This window comes from Taeniopygia guttata, chromosome 4A (assembly GCF_048771995.1).
Source record: "Taeniopygia guttata chromosome 4A, bTaeGut7.mat, whole genome shotgun sequence".
Classification (NCBI taxonomy): Eukaryota; Metazoa; Chordata; class Aves; order Passeriformes; family Estrildidae; genus Taeniopygia; species Taeniopygia guttata.
The window spans coordinates 16985830-17012280 of NC_133029.1; the positions used below are offsets into that span (position 1 = coordinate 16985830).

Consider the following 26451-nt stretch of genomic DNA (forward strand, 5'->3'; position numbering starts at 1 on the left):
GTTTATAAGGCCGCATGTAAGTGATTTTCAAAAATTACTCACCAAATTACATTGAGGTTGAAATGAAACATCATCAGGAATTCAAGTTCACAGAATTTTACACAGAAACCAGACCATACCTCTCTCAGTTTCTCTCTTTCTCGTTCTCTCTCTGCTATACGTTTTCTTCTTTCTTCTTCTTCTTTAAGTGCATTTTGTGTTTCTGTTCTAAGCTTATCATCTTTAATAATTTTCCTGATCTTCTTTCTGCCTTTTCCAGGAGATTTTGAGTCATCATTGTCCTCATTCTCAGAGTTACTCTATCAGAAATTAAGTGAAATACACATTAGCAAGAAAATTATGGGAGAGACCATCAAATCCTTCTTTCTTAGACAAGCTCCCAGGACTTCTTACACACACAAGTGAAGTTCAGCTAATAAGAAAAAAATGCCTTTCTTAGAAGTCTGACAAAAGAAGTGCCACCTTAACTGTAATGTATTCTGAGATATCAAAGATAAACCCAGCTGTGCAAAGGCAGTACTGAAGGCACTGTTATCATTTGATAGTAGCTAATGATTACTAATAAAGCACTTTTTTTCCTGTTATACTGGTGCTAAATCAGATCAGCCCCTACTTACACCACAAAGGAAAAGAAACCCCAACACTACTAAAGCTTTAATTTACAACTTGTCTCACCTGCATTTAGATGAAAAATTCCATTTACTTCAATATCATGAACTTTTATCAAGATCTAGACAGGAAAAGTTTTAGTTCAAACATAATGGTTTACCTCCACAATGGTGACATTTTACAAATTTTAGCCTGAATTGACACTGAGAAAAGTTTTAACTTTTCACTGTACTTTGTGCAGAGTTGTTTGAGATACCCTGAGCAGCTGGCAGAAGAGACAGGAACTCCCTATTTATTACTTCAAAACATGATAAAGCACCTTATTCTCATTTTCACTCGATGAATCCTCTTGAACCTTTATCCTCCTTCGTTTCTTTTTCTGTTTGTAGCTGCGCTGGTTTTCCTCTGCCTCAGCTTTTTTGGCAGATCTATTAAAAAGCAAAAAGGCAGTATTACTGATTAACCATAGAAATCCTCTGCCTCACTGAAAAATAATGGTAAAGGAGTACTACATCATAAATTAATAAGATATGCACTCCTTTTGTGCAGTTAGGGCTGACTTCTAAGTTCCTCCCTGCTCAGCCTACTGGATACACAGAGCAATGAGAAAACCCTACAGAATCTCAGAACTATAAAACATTACTTTTATACTGCAATCCACCAGCTGACAGTGATGTACTTGGCATTAAAATGTCCATTTTTTGTGGGTTTTTTTTGTTGTTGTTGTTTTTGGTGGGTTTTTTTGGTTTTTTGGGTTTGTTGTTTTTTTTTTTTTTGTATAGGCTCTTCAAATTGTTGTGTATCCCCTACTGACGTACAAATTCAAAATTCCCACATTTGTTGCAAAATAAATGAATGTTCTAGAATTCCTACTGACAAATATCAAGGGTTTTAAGAACTGCTCCAAAGTGTTTTAACTTTTACCATCTTCCTGCATAAACTGCACTATTAAAACCCAAAATAAACGCAGGGTGAGCACAGTTCAGTTTTGTTCCTACCTGGTCCTTGGCCGTTGGTCATCCTCAGACTCACTGACCTCCTCACTCACTGCAGACTCGTGGAACTCAGAGTCATTGGAGTCATCACTGCTCACTTGGAAAAAAAATCAGCATTTATTTCATGGTATCACTGCACAGCCAGCAGCTCCTCACTGCACAACAAACTGCTTCAGAGCAACAAGCACTGCCAGGGTTCATTTCACACAATATGGGACCCACATTTTTAAGAAGCAAGAGGGATAAAAGGGGCACAGAGAAGAAAAAGTTAAAATTTAAGCACTAGCTGAGTCCTGGTGGGTGGCTTATTGTGCCACAAGCCTTGAGGTCCTGATGCATGAACATCTATATTTACTTCAGGAGCAAATGGAAGAGAGCATTAAATGACACAGAAGTGTGGGAAACACTTCAGAAAACAAAAGGTGATTGTTAGTTAAACAGAAGCTTTTGTTTCAAATGCTTCACATATCATTTTATAACCATACTTCAAGAAAAGGATCCTTATTTACGCACAAAATATAAAATTGCATCACAACATTTATGGCTTGGCTTTTATTCAAGTAATGCAAGCTCAAAACTGCCTCAAAAAGCAATTAAAAATACACCTAAAAGAGCAGCATTAGCAAGACTCTCCTAACCACTTTGAGGAGCTAGCACTGGCATTTTTAGGTAATGAAGACACCAGCGTGGTATTTAATACCTTTAATTTCAGCCTGACCTTGAACACAGTGGAAAGTTTAATTATTTTATGAATGGCAAGACTTAAAACATTAGTTGTTCTACATACATGGGAAATGGTAACATTAATAAAATAGGGCTAAGAAGGGCAAACTGAAATCAAATCTATTGTTCTGTTTGAGGGCAATCAACTTCAAAGGCTTGCACTGAAGAACCCTAAGCCACCTCTCACTTGCACATTAATTCATAGGTAATTTACAGTTATTCCTCCTGCATGAAATGCTGCAGGTAGAGTTTTAATCCTATAAGGGAGGAGAAACATGAATATGCAAACAGATAAAAATGAGAGTTTTCACAGAGAAAAATGCTAAACAAACCATGTTGCATCTTTTATCCTGTGGAAGACCATAAAAGCTGGCTGGCATTAGTGCAACACAGATCAGGGAAGCCCAGTGCACATTTCCTGGCCAGAAAACACCCACAGGTTCTTTGTTCCTGCCTGAACAATGAAGGCCCAGACCAGGCTCATTTCACAGTGCCATCTGGTGCTCAGCTCCAGCCTGCTCCTCTGCAATTCCAGCATGGACACATTCTTCAGGCACTACTGACACTCCAAGAGAGAAATTACATAAAGGACAAGACTGATTTTCCCAAATTCAGACATCCTGGCCTTGTCTCTGGATGGATATTCTAAGATTCTACAGGATTAATCCAATTTGGAGGATACAGCAGCGAGAGAGCTGCATTCATATTTGACACTCCAAATAAAGCTATTTATCAAACAAAGATAAGGGAATGCTAAATTTCATACACAAGGAAGTTTATACAGGGATTTTAAAATCACAAAGGTTGAGATCTCCATTCTGACAAGCTCTGGATTTCTTTTACAGAAGTACTTTTTATGCCAAAAAAAGGATGTGGATTATGTACCTTTCCTTCTATTTCTGCGCTTCCCCCCTTCTTTTTTGTCTTTTGGTTTCACCACCTTCTTTTCTTCTCCAGACTCCCCATCACTCACAGTGAGCTTCTGCCTCAGCAGTCTGTGTCTGTATCTGGGCTTCTTGGATGTTTCTTCCTCCTCTGAATCCGACTCAGAATTAGCTTCTTCCTTTTCAGACTTCTTGTCTTCCTTTTCCTTCTCTCCTGTCACACAGAAGCACAGAAGAGTCAGTACCACATGCATACCAGTCACTTTCTTAGCTTACAAGAATTAAAATCTGAATCAATTTAGGCTAAATCCTGTGCTTTTCCAGGGAATTACAAGCAACAACATACCAGTTTCCTCCAATGTTTAGTATTTCCCACTGCCTGAATGCTTGGAATGCCTGTTCCAATGGCTGTTAACCAAATCTCTCCTGTGCACTTGCAGAATGGTCTGTATAAGTAATAATCCCTCAGAAACCCCTAGCACTTCTTAATTGCTTACAAAACCAAGACTATAGCAAAAAAAATAAACATACAGAAGACTAAAAGATATTATAATCCTCATGACCACATACATTGGCCTCTACGTGGCAACTACATATCAAAATCAGTAATATTTTTTGCTGAAAATTTTAACAATCATAATTTTCCCAAGTGACTCTTGAAATCATGACAGGTGACACAGCACCACTTTTCCCCAGGTGCTTTTTGGTGCTTACCATCATCTCCTGTGTTTTCAGTTTGCTTTGCAGGTTTCTTTTTTTCTTCCTCGGGCTGCTCATCTGAAGACGTATCCTCATCAGAGGAAAGATTGGCTTTGATTTCTTCTAAAAGCATTTTCTTGGCAATTCTTTGAAGTAAAACAGAAAACACTATTTATTCCATTGTTCAAGTAAATCTATGAACGACAAGTGTAATCCTACACCATTCAGAACTTCAAAAAAAGGGCTGAAAGCTGAACAAAAAAAAAGACACGTGATGAAAAGTCATTGTGGCAAGACAGGATCTATCAGCAAAAATCTCATATTAAATGCAATGTGTTGACTTGCTTTTAGAAAGCAGGTTTGTATAAAGCTTCTTAAAAAGAAGTTTCCTGCTTTACAGCAGACTTGAAATTGTTATAAAATGTAAAGACTTAGAACATGAAAAAAATAAAATTTCTATCTGGATAACTAACCACAAGCACTTTCCTTACAGCAACTCTTACAAAAACCCTTCTGTGTTTATACCCAAAAACTCTACAGGACCAGAATTTCAGATAAAAATCATCATCTTATTTCCTGCTCCACAAACTGTCCACTCAGCTTCCCATGGTTTCACTGCAGAACAAGGTTCCAGCTAATGTACAAGACTATGAAAAATTATTTCTTTACATGCACTTGCAACATAAAAGTCTTCTGAGTCTATCCAAGGCAGATATGTAAAAAGCACAAGAAAATAGTGGACTTAGAGTACTTATACTTCCAGGGGAAGAAAATAACTCAGGTTTTCCTAATATAAACATCAGAAATACTACAGTTTTCATTCACTCATTTTAAATGAAATATATGTTTTCTAGGTGAAACCTCATCTGTCTTGCATTTTGGGAGAATTAATGCATGCTGTGTGTACAAAGGTCAGGATGGGAAAGCTCTCACACCAGTCAAAACAACAGCTCAAAAGCCATGGACCTGAGCCACATTCCAGCCTCCACTTGGGAACGGCAAAAGACCAGGGATCTCTCAAACAAAACTTCCTATACAACAGAAAACTGAATTTTGCTTCCATGGAGCACTATAAAATAGGCTTTTAACAATCAGTATTTCATTTTCCAGCCTGCAATGTGTCCCTAAGACATAATTATTTTTCAAAGGAACTCTTCCCAAGCTATCTTTCCTGAAACTCCACACAGTATTTTCTAATTTTTGAGCAATAGTGTAGCTTTTAAAAACACTCTCACACTAATTTATATTCAGTTATTATTAAAATATGGAAACAAAATAGTTTAATAAACATTTCAGATTGTTCAGCAAGTCAGACCATCCATCAGCATCTGAAACATACCCTCCCCCTCTCTCCTGAGAAGAAAAAGCTGATTAAAACTTTACCAAGCAGTGCCCCTTGGAGAACTTTTAATTCCACATCTATCAAGAAATTGCAGTGTGAACCCAAAGAAAACTTACTAAAGTCCACAGATAAGTAACATCCTCTTCCAATTGCTTTTTGCATTAGGTCTTCCCAGAGGATATTTGGAAAAGGGATTTAGGGTTTGGTTGATTATTGATTTTTTTAAAAACCCAGCACACCACGTGTACAGCAACAGAAATAAACAGCTCCTCATATAAGAAACTCAGACTATATTTCATCCATCTCTTAATGGTCAGAATTTTTTCTACAAAATGAAACTGCTTGAAATGTCACATGTTGGCTTCCCTTTAATAGCTTTTAACATAAATTATTAACCTTGACTCCTACTACAAAAATGCAGAGAGCAGCGGTCTGGCTACTCTTCTTGTTTAATAAAAACCCAGAGTTTTGGAAGAGAAAAAACTAAAAGAACTGAAAAACAAATTGAAATTGAATCCTGAAAGTCTTGCCTTTGACTTATTTTGGCAAGTGCACGAGCAAAGTTAACACAGCTTGTGGATGGCAATACTTACCTCTATACAAGTCACCTTTAAAAGGCTGACTTTGGTTCTTAGCAAAACAAGACCTTCATTTTAATTTGTTCTTTAATGAAATATCTATTTTTTAAGAGGTATAGGAAACAGCAAATGTAACACCTAGAAAAACCATGCACAAAATCTACCATCCATCAAGAGAAGATGCTCCAATTTTCCTGTTAATCACCAGCATAACCAACAACCAGATTGGGCAAACTGATTAGTTTCTAATTATTTATAATAATATTGAGAAGTTATTGTTATGATAGAAAATAAGTCCTGTTTTTTTGTTTAGAATAAAGACTTAACCACTTGCAACCAAAGTGAGATGGGACTGTTCGTAAATGAGAAAAGCTGCATTTACTGGTATGTATTTAGGCCAAAAAAGTGAGACATTATTAAGATGTTCAGGATTTAAAATATTCCCATTTTTAATTAACTACATATCTGATAGGAATGGTAAGTGTAAGCAACATTAGACCCAAAGATATTAGGCCTTGTAAATGCATGTTGACAAATGACTGGTGTAACAAGTGGTTTACATGAATTATTATAAATTGAGTACAGGACTCTGGAAGCTGGGTTTAAATTAAACCACAATAGATGTTGACCAGGATTACACAACAGATTTCTATTTTATGATAAAACCCACTTAAAATCACCAGGTTTCTCAGCTAAGAAACTTCACATGGTAGCTTTAACATTTTAGTATTTGCATTAATAGCAGTGAGAAAAACAAGCTATGATAGTGTGAAAATTCCCTCCCTCATATACTTCCGGAGAAAACCATGGAAATCAAAAGGGACTGTAATATCTACTCAGGTCAATGACATAAAAGATTCTTGGTAATTCAGATGTAACAGCTGAGCATCAGCAATGGATTTAATTAAGAGGCACAGAGAGCCAAATGACCTCCAGCACAGGGTTTAGGGCAGTAAAAAAATAAAGTAAAAAAATAAAATAATATTAAAAAATCCCTGCAATTTACTCATTCCTGCACTGATCTGCTGTGACCTTGAGCACATCATGTTGCCCCACTCCATCTTATCTAAACTTATGGTGACATTTGTATGAAGGGCACTCTCCCAGCACACTTTTATCCAGCGCCTCACAGAATGGGGCTGCAACGCCAACCAGGACACACAAAACCAACCCTAGAATAAAATAATAGCACATATGCACAATTTTGTATCAACTGGGATTTAAAGATATTTCCCCTTTTCAAGAACAACCCCAGCAGAATACATTTCTAAACAATGAATCGATTACTATGGACTTTTAAGACGTGCTAAAAGAAAAGAGTTTTCACAAGAGACAGACTGGAAATTACCCAGGGGTTGCTTGGTTACACTGCAGGACTGCTTCTAAAAGTTCCTTCAGACTTTGCAGCAGAACTGGAACAGCAGGTGCAGCCTCTCATAATGTGGAGTTAAGCCCCCATGGTAATTTGCACCATTCTTGTTCAAGAATTTTACAGCGCCAATACAATGAGATTGTTCAAAATCATGGTGAGACAATGCTCCCACTGTAAAAATATTTTTTCTTAAAAAGACATGATTTTAAATTTTAGTTCCCAATTGTGATGTTTTATTACCAATTAGATTACATCAACTCACACTCAAGTGTTCATAAATACCTACTAATTATATGTAGAAATAAGGTTGCCCAAAACAAGCCCTTGGGTGGGGGAGGATGGTGGGATGTGGCTCATAAAAGCCACCAGAATTCCAGCTAGAGCACTACTGGCTTAAATGGGCCTTCAGGATACTATGAGAAAATTCAGAACCCTTTAAAATATATTTTAAGACATTAATATTTGGGTGAAATGTCATACATGTCTAAAAAAATGAGTGAAAACTGCCAAACACCTTGTTCTAAATACTGTGCTGTATTTGTTGGAAGAGGCTGATTTTCAAGCTGTCAGAGTTGGATTAAATTAAATGCTTGGACAAGAAAAACGTTTTACAAAAATTTATTGTAACCATCAAATACTTAAAGGCATTCTGCATTTAATACACTATTAACTTCTTAATAAACAGAACTACTGCAAACATATCAAACAGTACCATTTAAAAGATCAGAAGGACCAATAATAGTTACACAACAGAAGATGAAAGCATACAGCACTGTATAGCATAGTATGACCCACTTGGATATTGCATTTTGGCAAAAAGATGATTTCAAGGCTATTAATATTCATGTCATGCACATCCTCAGGTATGCAAATAACAGAACATCTAAACTAGAGACTTGCAAACAGGAGAGTTCCCACACTACAAACACCCAGCAGGTACCAGGTACCCTCTTTGGCCTGGAAGAAAATAGGCAACTTCTCTGAATCAGTAGGTAAATTATTTAAACACTTTGTGTTGAGTAAACAGAAAAACAATTTTTTAATTTCTCAAAATTTGTTCCATCTTTTTACAATTTTTAGCTCTGATTTTGGTGCCAAGTACAACACATGATGAAGGTAAAGTCAGACTGCATTACCAGTTAACATGTCTGAAGGTTGACAACACTGTTTATTGACAAAATACCTCCCCATCTCATAAATAGATGTTCAAAAGATCTCCTAAATAAAAACTTAACAAAGAGGCAGCTTCAAAACAAAGTACAGAAACTGATTTTTAAAGCCCAAATTTATATTACTGTTTGCTATCAATTTAGGTTCATTATTTTCCCAATACTCTTAAACTAGATCATGACTGAGTTCTGTCAGAAACATTTGTGCAGTAAATACTAACGCCTAACAAAAGTGCATTGGTTTAGTTATCAACCAGAAACTCACAACAACAACAACAACAAAAAAAAATTAAAACAGGACTGAAATTAAAGCATGATTTAAAAAAATCTTGTTATATCAAAGTGTACATGTTCTGCTTATGACCCCGTGCTGTCAAGTCCCTAAAAAGCATCTTAAAAGAGCTGAATTACTGGTTTAAATCTGATGACTGAAAACACGCAAGAACTAATTCAGCAGCAGCATTTTGATGCCAAACTGAGGTCCATAAAGGATATAAGACAGTGTTTTTAAAGTTTACTTCAGCCACATATCAAAACATACAACTCTGTGAAACAAGGATTCCATATTCTAAACTAGTAAGGCTCAGAAGCAGAAAAAGACTCCACCAGCAACTGGTCCCACACATGCTATATGGCCAAAACGACAACAAAAAAAATCAGTTTCTGAAACACTGTATGAAAATTTGTTGAGCAGCTCTTCAGTCTAACTACAGTGACTTCCAAAAAAACCCTGTGGCTCAGAATTGAGTGACACTTCAGGTTGTGCAATTAGGAAATGAAACTTTACATTTCTAGCCAGGCTGATTTTGATAGCTACAATGGTACTGGTAAAATATGACACATCTTAGCTAACTGTATCTTACAGTGACTCTTTTTTATTGAATTCCAAACTGAAGCAATACATATAAGCCACAATTCTGAAAATATCTAGGCAAAGACTTAAAATATATAATTAGTCTCTGATACCAATTGAGCCTATGCACAGCGCTTGTAGAATCATGGCCTTAACTCACATTAGTCACTTCAGGTACTTTTTAGTGGATTAAAACTCAGTTAACAGCTGAAAATACCTAAGATGTTTTTCCCCACATTTGTGCTTTCTCTTTATTGAGAAAAGGCATTTCAATTAAAAAAGCATATTAAGCAACAGTAATAACCAAATTAATTCTGAAAATATTGCAGCACTGCATACTGCACAGATGCAAACTGTCCCCTTCTACTCCCCACAACTAGCTGAAATTCACATTTAGCACAGCAGCTTTTGCCCTGCCTGCGAGATGCTTGTCACCAACCTCCCACGTGCACCCGGAACCCCAGTGGGACAGCGCAGCAGTGCTTTTGGAACTCCCCCTAGCCAGGTGTGTCAGCTACCACTTCTAAACGTTTGCTTTGCATTCCTGGCTCTGGGCCTCTGTTTGCTGGCCCCGTGTTCAGACTTGCAGGAGGCCTGTGAGCGAGTCTTTACTGCGCAGGCAGCCGTGCTTTTTACCACCTGCTTGCTTCTCCGTTGCGCCGGCTTGTACCCACACCTAGGCTGTGTTCTAAGCGTTTTTAAGTCCTTACGGAGGGTATCATACCTATTCTCAGGGTCGTCATCATCATCATCTTCCTCCTCCATTGGCATAGTCCTTGATAGAGCATCTCCCTCCTCTCCTGAAAAAAAGCCCAACAGAAAACACTTAATACGTGTAAATACAACAACAAACTATACATGACAGCACAATAAACAACACACGAACTGCATCTCCATCAACAATACCCATTTAAAAACAGCTTGGTGATACCACTTTTCTACCAGTTACCTGTCTTGACAAATAAAAATAAATCTAGTTTCTTCAGTTTTGCTCGCTACTGCACACAACTTGCAACTCATTCCTAATTACATACTGCGAATCTGGGATTTTACACCCAAACAGAAGAGAATAAATACTCTATTCAGGAATCAGAAATAGTTTCCAAAGAAGTTATTTGCTCTGTCAGAATCTCCACGAGTGAGTTTGTGCAAACTGAAAAGAAGGCACAAATACAGGACAGAACTGCTTCCCAAGCCCATGGGTTGCCCTGCTGCCAGGAGGGAAGTACTGGAGAACATCAACCCTTCCTATTTTTGCTTTGACACTATGAGTGTGTCTAAAGAGTTGTATTTTGAGATTTCCATGTGCTATCCTTACTGCAAATATCCAAACTCAGCTGCACTACATGGCCTGTCTCATGTACAAAGGACATCAAGACCAGCAGTGTGGAAGACGTGACAGAGAAGCAACAGCACAGTGCGAATCCTGCCCTGGAGCTCCTCTGCACTCTCCTGGCTGGACTGAGCAATTTGGATTGTTTCTAGCACATTCCCAGGCCTCTCTCCTTCCTTTTCTCTCTTTTTCATCTTGCATGCAAGTCAGACAAATCTGCTAGGTAGTGAAATTAAGGGAAAGAAACCTCACAACCCTAATGAGCTGAGATCCCCTCATTGATAAATTCTGTTTATTTTCTATCTGTGGGGACTGGAGCACTGGACTACAACTAGGCTGTAAGGGGCACACTCCAAGATGATCACTGAAAGTCCCTCATGTAGATAAATAAAAGTATCCTGTAGGTTAAACCAGATCCTAAGTCTCATTCAATGATCAATCTACAATACACAGCTTATTCAGACACAGAATAGACTATTTTATTAATTCACCTATTAAACCAAAAGCAAACTGCAGACAAAGGCCACATTCTTCTCCTCTGAAAATACACTAACATAAGCAGAATTTCACAGAATCAAATGATAACTAAAGCTCAAAGACACATCTGGACATGTTTATCCAACTCCATCCTCAAAGCAAAGCTAACTCCAAAGTCAGGTCAGTTTCCTCAGGGTCTTGGCCAGTCAACTTCTGAGCATTTCCAAGGACAAAGATTCTGAAGTTCAAGAGGGCAACCAGTTCCAAGCTTTGACCCTGCTCAGTGTAAGAATACTTCCAGTATCTGTATCAGTTTTACCTGATAAATGCTGTATCCACTGCCCCTCATCCTTTGGGCACATGTCCAGCTCAGCCCCCCACCTAAAACTGCATGGGAGGAGATTTGCAGACAGAAATTCAGACACCCCATTTTTAGCATTCTGTCTCCAGTCTAAACCAAGACACCTCTCTCAGTCTAACTCTCCTGTCAATCATGCCACACCACAGTCCTGTTCAGTTTGTACCCTGCTATCCATCTCTCCAATACTGACTCCATCTTTCCATTGTGACCTGCAAATGAAACAGCTCCCAATGCCTCAGACACCTTCTGATATATTAAAACCACCTTTTTCCTCTTGGGCCATTTCAGTGCCAAGTCCATGAACTGTACATGAGCAATTTTTAAGGCATTTTTCACTGATGGCCCAGTGGTGCCGAAAACTGTCACTGAGTGCCATCAATTATCTGTCCATAGGAAAGTTTTAATGGCTGTGGCAGTGACCACATGAAAAAAACCCCAATTCATTACTATGCAAACCATGAATTATCTAAAATCTCCCCCAGCAGTGACATCACTAGGGAAAACATTTATAATGCAGCACTTACTGGAAAGCCCTACAAGTCTCAGTATTATCTGCACAGAGACACAACATATGAAAACCCTGGCAGATTTCTAAGTACCTGTTCTAAGCCTACATGGCTCTGGTGAGGTATAAAAATCATCTACTTGATTTTTAAATGTGTATTACAATGCCACAGGTCTCCAGCACCACCTCCAGTGCACAGACAGGTGATAAATTTGAGTTCACATTATCTACTCCTTCCAACCAGCTTCTGCTACGTAGTCCCAGGGCAGGTGAGGCAAGGGCCAGGCTTTGGAAAGCTGGACTGCAAGGCAGTACCTGTTGTAAATACTGCCTGGAGTTTCCAAAGCACCTCCATTTACAGTGACATCATTTTTTTCCTCAAGGCACAAGCTGCACAAACTGAAATTGTGGAATCTCACAGCCACAGGACACTTTGGCTGAAAGGGAACTTTACAACATTTGCTTCCAAACCCGTATCAGAAAACCCGCCAGGCTGCAAACGTTTAAATGTATCATTACCAACTGATGAGTGTTTTTTGCTTCTAGATTATTGACTGTCACCCAAAATGAACAAATTTTGCACACCTGATGACTGACAAAATCCTGTATCAGCAGACAGCATCAAGCTTTCGGTCACAGGCCTGATCTTCTGCTCGTCACTGCTTCCATCGCCTGTGGAATTCTGATCATCATTTTCTTCCTTATCAGACGGGGAAGAGGAAGTGACAACCACCTTCTTTTTTGCCACTTTCTTTTTTAAGTTGCTCTTTTTACTTTCTTTTACTGATCCTCTTTTAACCTTTTTCTTAGTGTCTTCATAAGACTCCTCATCAGAAGAGGATGAGTCATTCTGTTCTTTCTTGGAAATCTTCTTTTTGTGGCTTATTTTCTTCTTTTCTTTCGTTTCAGTGCGTTTTTTATGCCGCATGACATCATCATCAGAACTCTCCTCTTTTTGGGGAGATTTCTCAGTATCAGAGGATAAATCAATGTGTACTCTTGTAGCTACTCTCTCTCTCAATTTTCTCTTTTCTGTAAACACAGGCTCCTTTCTAATTTTGTCATTTTCAGAAGAATTGCTACTTCCTTTTTCCAGAGATGACTTATCAAGATCAGAAGAGGAATCATCTTGATCTTTCTTGAAACCTTTCTTTTTCAATTTTTCAGATTTCTTTGCTTTGCTTTCTGATCCTTTTTTGTTCTCGAGTCTGTCTTTTAAGGACTCCAACTTGTGATCTTTCTTTGCTGATTTCTCAGTACTCTCAGAAGAAGAATCATCCTGTGCCTTTTTCTTTTTCAAATCCTTCTTCTTCTTAACTTCAGGACTCTCCTCTTTTTCCAGTGAAGACTTCTCAGCATCAGATGACTCATCAAGTTTTCCCTTTGCAGATTTTTCTTTTGAGTCTCTGCTTATCTTGTCCTTAGCAGCTGACCTCTTACCCATTTTTTTATCTTTAGAAGAGTGATTAATTTCCTTCTCTGGAGAAGACTTCTCAGCATCATCATCTTCAGAAGATTTATCTCTCTTCTTCTTCAGATTTACCTTTCTCTTACTGCTTACTTTTTTCCTCTGCTCTTCTTCAGAGGAATCATAACTATCATCTTTTCTTGAGAATTTTTTCTTCGATTTCTTTGCAGCATCAATTTTACTCAACATTTGTATCTCTTTTTCCAACTCAGAATCATAGTTTGAAGAATCAGAGTAGTTTTGTCGTTTCTTTTTAGTGGCAGCAGCATTTTTAGGTGATTTGCCTCTTTTAGCATCTAAATCTGAACCAGAACTGGAACTCTTCCTTTTTCGTTTCCCATTTTCATCCTTTACTGGTTGACTCTTTTGAAAATCTGCAGTCTTCTGATTCTTTGCTGGCGCTTCACTGTTGCTCTCACTGTCTGAGGAGCTGCGACTCATCATCCCTGCTTCTTTAAGGACAGCTGGCACCTCATCAGAGTCTGAGCTGTGACCCAAGTCATATGGCTTTTTGGATTTGGAAAGTTTGTTAGGACTGGGACCATCAGCAGCGCTGTCAGAAGTATTTCTTTTATCGTTTTTTGTCCTGGGTTGCTTGGATGGTTTTCTCCTCTGTTTTTCATTGCTCGTGTCATTGCTGTCCTCTTCTGAGTTGGGTGTCAGGGGGCTGATGTCTGTAGGACGCCTCAGCGGGGTGGTCTTGACACGTGGTGACCTCCGGAGATCTGAGTCTTCCACGGGCACAGCGTCGTCCTCCATGGAGGGCTCGCTACCAACATTGTGGTTTTGTTTTCCAGAATCAGAATCTGCTGCCCTAGGTTGAGATGTATCAGCATCTTTACATGCATCAACGTCTTTAGATGCATCAATGTCTTTACTCTCCTTTTCTAGGCTGTTGTCTTGATCTTCACCTTTAACCATGGATTCTGAAAGGGAAACTGGAGTCAATTTTACAATCAGTTCTTTTGTCCCTTTAGCCGACGATTTTAACTTGGTACCACCTTTGGTATCTTTCACAGGAGCGTTCACTTTTGTATTTGAATTTGGAGCCTCATGATCTGCTGCTGTGTTTCCACTGTCCTGCTCATCTGATGGCATCTGAATCTCCATAGCAGATTCCAGAGTCTCAAAAATATCTTCAGGAACGGATGAGGGGATGGACACAATATCCATGTCTAAAGCCTCCGTACTGTTGGGCTCATACTGGGGTTCTTCATTGTTGCCAGCCTTTTTCTCTTCCCCAGGAGCTGCCTTGTTATCTGTCTGTTCCGCTGAGGGAACGCTTTGATCCATGGGCTCATTGTCAGGCTGCTCCGACACGACTTTTTTCTGTGTCTGTGTGGCGTCATCCTCTTGTAATGCCGCATGTTCCTTTCCTTCATCTTTTTTCACCTCATTTTTTTCTGACCTAACCTCGGGTTTTTTCTCTTTGGTATTTTTATCTTTGATTTTAACATTCAATGCTTGAATCTCCAGGTTCAGGCCTTCTTCTAGTGACAGATGAGCTTTTTTCATGTCACTCAGCACAGATTTAAAAGCTTTCAGCTGGCACAGTTGCACAGCTGGGCTTATTTCTACATTTTCTGCAGCATTTTTCAGAAAGCTTACAAAGCTAGAATTCAGATTTGTTGTAGTTTCAATCAGTTTTTTTGTTTTCTTAAGCAAGTCTTTTGGCACCATTAGTGCTTTATAAGAATATGTTAGTGAACCTGAATATGAATTATCTATTTTTTTTTCTTCCCCATTACAATTTGCATTATTTCTCTTTGGAGAAAACTTTACTGTGTGGTCATATATTTTACTTTTTTCATTTTCAACTCTCATCTTTTTTTTGTTTTGTTGAAGTAACTGTTCTAAATTTTCAAAGACACTGTCACACGCAGTGACCAAGTCCAACAAAGGCTCTGGGTGGCAAATATAGCAGTGCCACTGGTTATTTTCATCCAGGATAGTTGAGAGCTCCTTTCGGCCCAGGTTGCGCAAAATGCACTTTTTACAGAAGGCATTATGGCAAAAGTCACAGCAAATCAAATTTCCACCTTCAGCACACCACCTGCAATGAGATTGAGAAAGGTAAGAGTTCTGTCTCCACGCCAACAAGATGATACATTATTAAGTTCACAAATTTAAAAATTCAGGTGATGAACAGATATCCATTACTTGAAAACGTTATTGAGAGCATGTCTGAAAAGCTCAATGGAGAACTCCAAAGTCAGAATATTCAAGTTTTGTATTAACAGCTCACAGAGCTGAAATGGTCAGTAATTTTTAAACAGAATTTCAGCACTGATTTCTTTAAAGAAGAGAAAAATTAATTAAAACTTATTTTCCTGCTCCTTCTGAAAATTCTGTGATTTATTTTACAGCAAAATTAATAAGCTTCTGTCTTACTAGTCTTAACTAATATATTACTACTACAGTACTGAAAAGTGGTGGACAGAAGCTCCTAAGAACCACAGACTGCACAATTTTTACTGAATTACACATTTAGATATTTGACATAAGGACAGAGAAGCTCTTTGGTATTTCAAAAGCAGAAGATGCATCTAGAGAACTGAGTTTCTCTGGCCCATAAAGTTTAGAATGTCAGATTCTATCCCCATCTTAAGGTATTAGAAAGGTGGCATGTTATTTAACTAGAAATGTGATCTCTTACAGGTGTTATTACATTTCTTTACAAATGTTTTCCTGTTCATTACTAAAACAGTCAGTTAAAAAAATCCTGAGGTTCAGTATTTCTTGTTGACAAATAATTGTTGATTCAGCTCTTATGTACTTGTCTTTATTTGTCAATAATGTCACAATTGCAAGAAAAAAGATCCCCAAACCAGTAGAGCCATGGGTGTTACTTCAGTTTTTGTACACTTTGCATTTTGCACACACTGCAGTTTTTGTACACTTTCCATTTTGCACACAATGCAGTTTTTGTACACTCTCCCATTTGCACACAATGCAGTTTTTGTACACTCTCCCATTTGCACACAATGCAGTTTTTGTACACTCTCCCATTTTGCACACAATGCAGTTTTTGCACACTCTCCCATTTGCACACAATGCAGTTTTTGTACACTCTCCCATTTTGCACACACCGCAGTATTTGCACACTTACCTACACTGTTCATCCATCCCATCTGAATCACGACTGATGTCATCACTCATGTAATATTTGTAGCAAGTCTGTAAAGAAAGAGAGAGGACAAGGAATTCTTTATTAAATCTCAACTGGGCTTCAGCAATTCATTAGATTTCAGCATGCATTAGAAGCAAGCCAGCAAAAGCAGCGGCTGTAAGGTCTTCAGCATTCTAAACCTTTTACATTTGTTTAAATCTAAAAAACATCTTCCATAGTCCCAAACCATGACTTATTTATATGGCTCAAGATTTGTTTGAATATTAAACAGGCTTTTATTTGATGGCTGCGTATTTGTGTATTTTAGAACATTAGCTGAATACTTCTCTTCAGTCTGAATGTTTCTTCCATCTCTTTCCTAAGTAAATCAACACCACATCCTCCCTGACACAATTAATCCCACATAAATTACAATTTTCAGCTGCATGCTCCTTATGTTACCATGTGATGCCATAATAAGGCTTTAGATTAAAAGCCTAATAAGATCTAAAGACTAATAAGGCTTCAGATTAAAAAGTGTGCAGCGTTTATGATGATATTAACATCCAAGAATTCCATTTCTGGATGCAAACAAAGCACCTTCATTTGAAAATTTGGTAATGGTAATAAAAAAATACAAATGCCTCAGCTAGGAGTACTGATGGCTCCAGCTGCTGAATTGTTGACACCGAATTTTGAAGGTTGGGTGTTACTTTTTTCCCAGCCGTTACTGAAGAATGTTCTCCCAGACTTGTAGCTCTAAACAGGTATTCATACAATTCAGAATGCAGAAGAGGCTTCATAACCTGAAGTAACAATGATGATGCCCCATTATCTGGAAGAGATTTGCACATCTGTTCCACTAAACCATCCAAACAACCAAAATCAACATAAAACCCCAGTAAAATGTGATGCTTAGACACTAGATGGAATATTCAGTCAAAGGAAAACAGCTTGTCAGGCCTGGGACTTTTTACCTAAGCAGGAGAAAAAAAAGGGTAGAACTAGGCACAGAAATAGTGGAAGGAGATGAGGAGCTTCCATTCCTCTCTCTCACATTCACATAAGGCCATGTTCAAGAAAGTAAAACCAGAGAAAATCAAGGGGAACAACTCTTGATGTAATTCATGTAGCAGAGCTCCCAATCAAGAGCTGCTGTTGAGCCCAACAGCCTGACCAGGTTACAAAAATGACCCAGGTCACTGGTCACACTGCAGGAACACAGGTGTGCAAGGCCAAGAACATGACCTGGGACTCTAATGGAGATGGGAAAAGGTCACCTTGTGATCTGACTTTCGTAAAGCACATTTTGTAAAAGAAACAAGCCAGAATGCAGAGAAGATGGGCATGGCATGAGTCTGTAACACTACTGAGGAACTAGGGAGGAGTAGGAGGAGGAAGAGCAGGGAAATGCGCCATGTACGTTATAACACAGAACTGCATCTCTATCTTTAGCAATATCTTGTAATTACAAAATCTCCACCACTAGAGAAATACGCAAGAGAGATCTCTGCAGCTCTTTGGAAGTTAACAGAGGTCTCCACAGCAGAAGGCAGGGACATTTCCTTCCTGCCCTGTCCCACCTCTTCCCTCAAGGCCTGTGTGGAGCCACCAGGAAGCCACACAGATGAGGATTCAGATTAGGGACTAGACCAGCATTGCAAAGCTGCCATAACTTAAAATGGTCCAGAAGCTGGCAGAAACAGAGATGGCTTTGAAGCTGCTTTTCTGCTCCTTATTTCACTGCTGTTTTGCATGGAATGCTTTACCAGGAGATGCAGACTTGAATTTGTTCTTAAAATACATTATGAGTAGGCAGAAATTTCAGACAGATCGTTTCACATTAAAAAATCACTAAGATTATATCCTTAAAGCTGTAGAAGTAAATAAACTACCACCAGTTTAACTGGGATATAAGAAAAAAAGAATATAAATTCATTAACTATATTTGCCTTTTTTCCCCCCCTCCTTTTAGTTTCCTTAATTGTAAAAGCTAATGACTGAAAACTGTGTTAACTAATGAACAACAATTACACTTACAAAAATCCCACCCAAAATAACTAGCATGACATTCTGAAACAAAAACAAACAGAACTGCTTACCACATACCTTACAAATAAGCACTTTCAGTGTAGGGTGTCTATAGATTGAATCCTTTTGAAAATGGTTCACCTGCTGCCCACAGGCTGTACAGCTCACAATTCCATGGAGTCCTTCTTCTATGGAGAGGATTACAAACAACACATTAATTGTTTTCATTCTTATTTAAGAAATCTGTATATACCTATTACATTTTCTTGCAATATTCTGGCCTGACAGGTTTTTCACACGCCTTTGTTTCTGCACCACCCAGCACCAGAGAAATCTTTCTGTAACCATTTGCCATTTTAAGACTGAATTTTCCCCTGATTTCTATGCTGCACTTGGACTCAAGATACAATTCCTTCCCTTGGAGAGGTTTAAGGTGGGTTAACTGATCACCTCATGAAACCACACCTAAATCAGAGTCATCACTAAAGTTCTTTCATAGCAGCTCTGATATTCTGGACAACCTTCCCCATTTAATCTTTGTTCAACAAATATCGCTACAATTTGTGTTTGTATTATGGCAGTTCTTTCACAAACAGTTCTAGTTCCTCAAAGTAAAACATAGAAAACTAACAGAAAATGCAAGTAATCCTTGTAATAGTAACTGAAAAACCTTTTCTCACATTTTGTTCCCTTCTTGACAGTGGGTTTTGGATTTTTTTGAAACTATACTTGCTGTAATCCACATGTTCTCCCCGTGTTGCTGACTGCTCCCATTGTGTGAGCACCACTTTGCTGCTGCATCTACATTCCATCAAAGAAGCTTTTTTTTTTACTGCCAATGCCCCACTTCACTTCAGAAGGAGTGAACTTGGGCCTGGCAGGCTCACCCCATGCTAGGAGCTTAATTAATACTCGGAAACCTTTTTGTTTTCAAAGCAGAAACAGGAAAATAATTGGTGAAATTTCTGCACTTCCAAAGGCCAATTTGAGATCAGGCAGATACAGGTTTGATAAGAGATCACTGAACCATGACCTGTCCTTTGCTGTCATGCTCAGTGATTAAGTCAATAAGGAAATTAACTCAAACAGCTGAATTTAATAGTTATGATCTGAGTAGAGACTTTGTGGTTTTGTTTTTTTAATTAAATAATCACTACCCCAGAATCTGAACCAAGCTCCAACACCAGCATGTTAAGGAACTGAATGAACATTCTCAAGACACAGTACAAGCTCCCAGCAATCTGCTGCTGAAGCACAACCTCAGATGGCTCAGGGGGCAGTGAAACATCTGATCCACGCTCCTAATTCAGTGGAATTCTGGATACAGGATGTCTTTGCACCCTCCAGCCATTCCTGACTGCACGTCCTGCAGACCCTGTGGACCTGCAAGCCCCTCTCAGGAGCTCCAAACCAGCCCAAACCCCACTTTGAAAGCTGCTGTGACCGTGAGTGAACACACCCATCCCATCACACTCCTTGGGATAGAATCCCCCATTGTGCAGCCTGACACACACCACAGTCCTTAAACTGCTGCAGGAATCACTGATGGGGCCAGTCAACCCAGGGAGAACATGATATTCTGTGCCAAGCCCTGAACCACTTCCTCTTTCTACAACCAAGGGGAAACACTATGGCCCCTTCCTCAAACCTGCAAAGTTGGCACCAGGAAAAGAGAGAATTGATGAGGAAAACCTTTGTAAACCATGTTTCTACTAGAAATGATGATGAGCCCAAGAAATTAAACTACCACTAACTCATTAGTACTAAGAGACTACTTGAATAAAAACATTCCTAACTGAATTTATTAGCAAAAATACAACCACAACCACACTGCAGACACAAAACTTGAAAATAATGACACAATGCCTCTTACAGTCTTATGTAAGAGCATTTTCATGCTAGAAAGGCAAGAGTTCCGCTTCTACCTCTATTTCTAATACACAGGGCATATAATTCCTACTAGAAATTTAAAAAAAATATATATATATGAGTAACCAGCCCAGATGCACAAAGGAAGGCCTGCAAATTCCCTAGGGATAGAGATTAAAAAAGCTGGAAGGGCAGGTGATACAAACTGTCGTGGGGATACACACACAGGCCACCAAGCTCAAGCATAAGTGTCTTATCTTTTTAACACTATACCCCTGAAGAGGTCTGCTGGACCATATGTAAAATTGTTATAAGTACAAATGGAAAAAGCATTCTTATATGAACAGGACATCTTGCATGAATAAAACAGACCCGACTTCCGAAGTTGGTAATTTAGAGAAAACATCAACGCTCCAATGGCACTGACACCACATGAGCCCAGGTGTATGCACAAGCACATTTCCACACAGTCACGTTTCACTCCCCTTCACCCCCAGAAACAGCACTCCATAAATTACTTTAAAGAAGAGTAAGGATCTCAAATGATACAATGAGAAGGATGAAGAGTGTGTGCAAGAACTGTTTGTATGAATACCCTGGCTACTGCTGGAGGTATGTGAGCTAAGATATTGCAGCAGGGTTAACAAAAATATCTTCCTTCTTATTGGCTACATCACACATAATCCTCCCTCCTCTCCTTTGCTTTTGGAGAGAAAAAGAGAGAAATTAATTTCTATTAGTATTATAATCTACCTAACTTCTCCGTTTTAGTAGCAGCTATGGAAAACCAGCTGACACAGTAGCTTTTCAAAGGTAATCCTCAGAAGGGCCCACTGGTAGGGAATTTCCCACAATTTCAAAGCAAAATAAAGAAGTCTTTGTATTATTTGAGGGCTTAGGACTTTTCTTAGCTTACTGATGGATAATCTGCCCATAATGTCCCTGCTCAAACATGGTTGCTTTCCTGGTCAGTCAGTGAACATTCCTGCATCAATGGTGTTCCAATTCCTTTAAAAAAGGAATACCTGTAACACTTGATTGCAACCAAGCAACTGCACCTAATGAAGCATCCTATACCTATTGAAAAGAAGGAGTTTCATAGGAACTAATCTTAGCTTTCACTGCTGCATTGCAGGGGCAGCAATGGAGGCTAATTTCTATCAGCTAAAATCCTTAATGAACAAAAAGCCAGAAGAGTGGAGGTATTTTTAGGATAATTTATCAGAAATATGGACAATTTTTAGATGCACCAAATGTGGCCATAAGCAACAATTTATACCCGTTTCAACAGATGTTTTAAATTGTATTTACCTCCACGCTTTTTGGGAGCTTCAGGTTTCATTTTAACGGTATTTCTGCTTCTAAATTCAGGCCCTTTAAAATCATCTCTGTCTTCATTCAGCACTGGCTCAGGCTGTACAACCACTGTACCTAGAATAATTTTATTTAGAAATTGGAAACCATTACACATCCAAGTGAAGGGCAAAAGTTCTGATTAATAAAGCCAACAAAAAAAAATTGTAATCTGTAGACTAAAACGTAACGAAGTTTTGAATGTACAGATGTTCACAGAAAAAAAAAAAAAAAAAAAAACAAAAAAAAAAACACCCCAAAACCAACAGCACACATTTCAAACTACATCTGTGTTGCAGCTGTAGGACAGAAGCCAAGGACTGAATGGGCTGAGGAGCAAATTCTGCTCTTTCTGCTCTGCTGTGGCATGTGCAGGACAGGCTGTCACACTGCTGAGGGGTGCAGGACAGGCACTTACTACCGATAAAGGACATCACTTAAACCCCTCAAAACCCTATGCTCTCCTCTCTTTGCCCCTTCTATTCAGTTTCCCTCATTTTCATTTATTTCAGTTTGAAATACACAAAAAAGCAGTACAATAAAAACCTGCTTTGTCTTTAACAAGATTCAAAATCTGACATTTTCATTTAAATAAAGTACTAATCAAAATTACATGAAGGAAAAACCAAATCTTTCCTATTTAAGGGCCCAGTTTTGTTGTGAGGACACTAAAAATAATCTAATATTCTGAAAAAAAAATCATTTTAGAGTGACTGCTCTCAATACTGCTACTTATACAGTGAACAGCAGCAATTTTCCCTATAACTTTCATAGGTAAGAAATGGATGAGATTAATCCAACTCACACTGCAGCTAAGAGCAGAGGGATGCAGGTCTGCAGTATTAACTGTTTCTAAAAGGTGCTTAAAATAGATCCAATAATGGCATTTTCCCCCAGAGTTAGTTTTGCTTTTGTTGATCTAATTGCTAATAACCCCAAAGACAGAACAGTAAAATAAGACCTCCAAGTGACAGAGGTTGAGACTCCTGCAAAACAACAGAATAAATAATTTCCTTGGTTTTGTGATGGTTTTATACAGATGTCAGCAGGCATTTGAAATTAAGCCACCAGCACATCCTTGTGCACCCAGAGATTAAAATCTGCTGGGCTCCAAACTGAAAGTGCTCAGGTCCCTCATTTTTGTGGGCAGAAAATCAACAGGACCTTCAAGAGGCATTTTACTGAAACATGTGCATTCTAGTGAATTATTTATGCTGCATTATAATCTTGGCTAAATTGCTGACTTCAGAAGCAAAAAAAAAAAGGAAAAAAAAACCCATGACCTACCTTTAGGCAAGCTTTGCATATCTACATCATTCTCTGAGTTCTCATTTGAAATATCTTCATTTACAGTTTCATCTACTATTTGTTCATCATCTGACCCAACATATTTTGTTACAACTGTAGGTTTCCTGCATAGACAGAAAAAAAACCCCATGCTTTGACAAACAGTACAAACTGCAATTCAGGTAAGCTTTACAAGCAAAACACCATATGAACTGTGAAAAACGGAGTTATTTTTAAACTAATTAAAGACATTATGAGCTGGGATGCTCCAAGTTATTAATATATAATTGTAGGATAATTTTCTGGTTTGGAATAAAATTTCTCCCCTCCCACGTGGAATAGAAGTATATACTAATAAAATCTTTTTGTTGTAAAATCAAGGTGTGATGTATTTTTAAGGAAGTTACAATTCCAGGAAAGAAGTCTAAATGAAACACAGATGAATGAATTTTAGCCATCATTCCATGTTTAAGAGGCAGCACAAAGAGAACACAAAGATATTAGCAAACTACAAAAAGCATCTTGGCAGAAGAGATGCTTGCAAGAAAATGAAGGAAATGCAGAAAAAAATTAAAAAGCCAACTACTGAACAAAAGGATCAGCTGACAGAACTCCACACAAACAATTTAAAACTGAATCAATGATAATGAATGAACTTACTAGGTCAGGATGGGGAGAAAATAATACAAAATATGGAGCAAATTTTTCAGTAGTCTGAAGGCAATGCATGAATGGGATACTGAATACTGCAGGATACTGGTTTTGTCAATATAAGGTACAGTATGAGAAATGCATGAGTGAAAATCCCTTTAGTGGTAAGACCAGAAGCAAAAACAGGACTAAAAAAAATATATAAATGGGAAGAGTTCAGCAGGACACTGGATTCTAAAGATGAGGGAGAAACTAAAGCCAAATATAAAATCACACTTGCAAATATGGCATCAAGATAAACATAAAAAGGAGACTGAAGAACATTAATTCCAGCAGACATGATAAAATAAAGCAACTTGGCTAAAAAGGAGGGAGAAAAGAGATACAGACTTCTAAAGAGCAGTACTAAGGCAGCTGCTGAAAGCTCAACTCCCTGCACTGTTCACTGGGATTTAATAAAAATCACAGAGGACAGAATTTGAGTGACCACTAGCAGAGAGCAGATGAGGAGGAGTTTGACTGGACTAAGTCTGCTCTTACTTGGGACACAAATAATTTGTTTCCTGCAGGTTCAAGCAGTTGGTATACAATTCACTCCATACTTTTTATATCAAAGAAGGAAAAAGAAAAAGCAGGGATACAGCAAATGGCAGTTGCTGCACAGGACAACTCAACAGCACAGTCTGATGTTGCACTCTTCCACTAGTGAAGCACATAAAACCTCTTTTTCTGTATGACCCAAATTAACATTTTTGGAAGAATCCTACATGTATAAATAGCACTTGTAAGAACTCCTTTGTCCTGAAGATATGGGATAATCTTGTCTTTGTAAATAATAATAAAGCTTTAGCATCTTAACCTTTTATCCTGAGAAATGGTTTGAATTTTAAGTGTATGATGAGGTATTTGTTTTACCAACACTCTATAACTTCATGAACTTATACTAGTGTGGACCAAAAATATTTGACACAGTGCACCCACTTTTCTATGGCTTCCCACACCCAAAACCGAATTTATTTGGTTTTATTTGTTTTTGTTTTCCAAACCAACCTTTTGGAACGGGATGATCCTAAGGATTTGTTTCTTTCTGAAGAGCTACTCCCCTAGAAACAAGAAAAAAATGTACAAGTCAACACATTTATATCCAAGGGAACTGTCGAAAACCAGTTTCTTGCATTAACTAGAAACAACTCAGAAAACACCAGTGCCCTTATAAAAAAATAATTTTAAAAAGAGCAGCAGGAAAAGCAGTAGCTACAAGTGACAATTTCAACAGTCATGCCAGTTCAGTTCAACTGAATCTCTGGAGTTTCAAGTCAGAAGTCAGCAGCTCACACAGGTTTGGGAATGCTCTTCTTGCTACATGAAGAAACCATCCCCTTGTCCAACAGAGCCTTGCAGAGGGCCCTGGCACTCAGGAGTAGCAGCAGCCTGCGCCCACAAAGAGCCAGCGGAACAGACTCTTGGTAAGTGGCTCATGGGCCAGAAAGCACCAGCTGTCTTCAGAGAAAAACTGATTTTTTCAATTGTTTTTGCACTCAGATCACAGCTAGGTCCAGGCAGTTGAAAATGCCTGAATTTACAGCAGTAAAGGCAAACTAAGGCCTGACACTGGTACTTGTGTTTTCTCTACCATGTTAAGATCTTGTCCACCAGAGTGTTTCCAATAGGAGAACAGAGAGAAGCAAACACCACGTGAAAAATTTCTGCTCAGTTTAACATAGATCCAGTGTGGGTTTTTTTTCCTCCCCAAAAAAAGCATATAAAGAACAACTAAGTACCTACTGTTATCTGAGCAATAGGGTGAAGGGGAATGACATTAGTGGGTGCTTCTGACAGTGTTATTGAAGTATTTATTGCAAAATCAACAGAGTGAACTCAGGCACTGCGCACTTGACATGCAAGTAAAATTCAAAAGTATTTTTATTCCTACCTCGTCCCTGTTGTTCTCCATTGAAGCTGGACTTCCTTTAGGTTCTCTACTTTTACCTATGGAGAGAAATCAAAGGAGTCCATTGAAATACAAGGAACATCAGAAGCTCTTCATACTGCACATCACAGCATTGTTTATGTTTCACCAGCCTGGACACAGAGAACAGTGACTTCCAGAGACAAACTGCTGCATAACAGAAAAGACATTCCATTGTGTGGCATAAATTTTACAGAAATAATTCAGAAATCCTTTTTAGTTCAGTCCCTGGGAGCCTTACTGTTGGTGAAGATAATACTGAAGCACTGCAAGTGCAACTGCATGCAGAAATAATATCATTAGTGCATTTTTGCTGATATCTAAGAATTTACAACAAGTATCTTCTCTCACACATCTTGACATAAGAAACAAAATATTAAATTTGTCATCATGGAAGCACAGACAAAAAACCCATTTGATCCAAGTTCTGATGAGAATTCCTGTTTCTCAAGCTTGGGAACTGTGGAATATAAAGCCTCAAGACCTGCAACCTATTGGCACCTGCTCCAATCCACCAATCTTGGAAATGGAAGGGAAAGTTTGCAGTTCAGTGATTGAATGAGTCCTGTATGAAGCTGCTTCAAGAATTTAGGAACAGCAGGTTTTTATAAGATGCTACTGAGTAGGAAATATAATTACAGGATACTTTTCAGGATTATTTGTGATTTTTAACAGAAGACTACTAGCACTGCAACCTCTTTATCCTTAAACTTCAGTTTTGGAGAAAACCAAACGGTTTACTTCTATACTTTGAAAAAACTGAATCACTTAGAGAATTCAATGCTGGATGTTTGACCTCTGCAGAACTGAGTAA

At 38.4% G+C, this 26451-nt stretch overlaps 1 protein-coding gene across 3 annotated transcripts in view; it reads right to left on the reverse strand.

Annotated features, from left to right (window-relative positions):
- ATRX (ATRX chromatin remodeler) overlaps positions 1 to 26451 on the reverse strand; it is a 67135-nt gene that overhangs the window by 27773 nt on the left and 12911 nt on the right. For 2 of the 3 annotated variants that reach the window (XM_030272887.4, XM_030272893.4), the window contains 13 exons: positions 25602 to 25657; positions 24719 to 24771; positions 23018 to 23142; positions 21689 to 21808; positions 18587 to 18696; positions 16478 to 16545; positions 12486 to 15421; positions 9949 to 10024; positions 3926 to 4056; positions 3213 to 3425; positions 1608 to 1701; positions 929 to 1037; positions 120 to 299 (listed from right to left, as the gene is read on the reverse strand). In XM_030272887.4, the coding sequence (XP_030128747.4) occupies positions 120 to 299; positions 929 to 1037; positions 1608 to 1701; positions 3213 to 3425; positions 3926 to 4056; positions 9949 to 10024; positions 12486 to 15421; positions 16478 to 16545; positions 18587 to 18696; positions 21689 to 21808; positions 23018 to 23142; positions 24719 to 24771; positions 25602 to 25657 (4271 nt within the window). The remainder of the gene's footprint in view (positions 1 to 119; positions 300 to 928; positions 1038 to 1607; positions 1702 to 3212; positions 3426 to 3925; positions 4057 to 9948; positions 10025 to 12485; positions 15422 to 16477; positions 16546 to 18586; positions 18697 to 21688; positions 21809 to 23017; positions 23143 to 24718; positions 24772 to 25601; positions 25658 to 26451) is intronic. The other variant, XM_030272888.4, reaches the window with a different exon arrangement.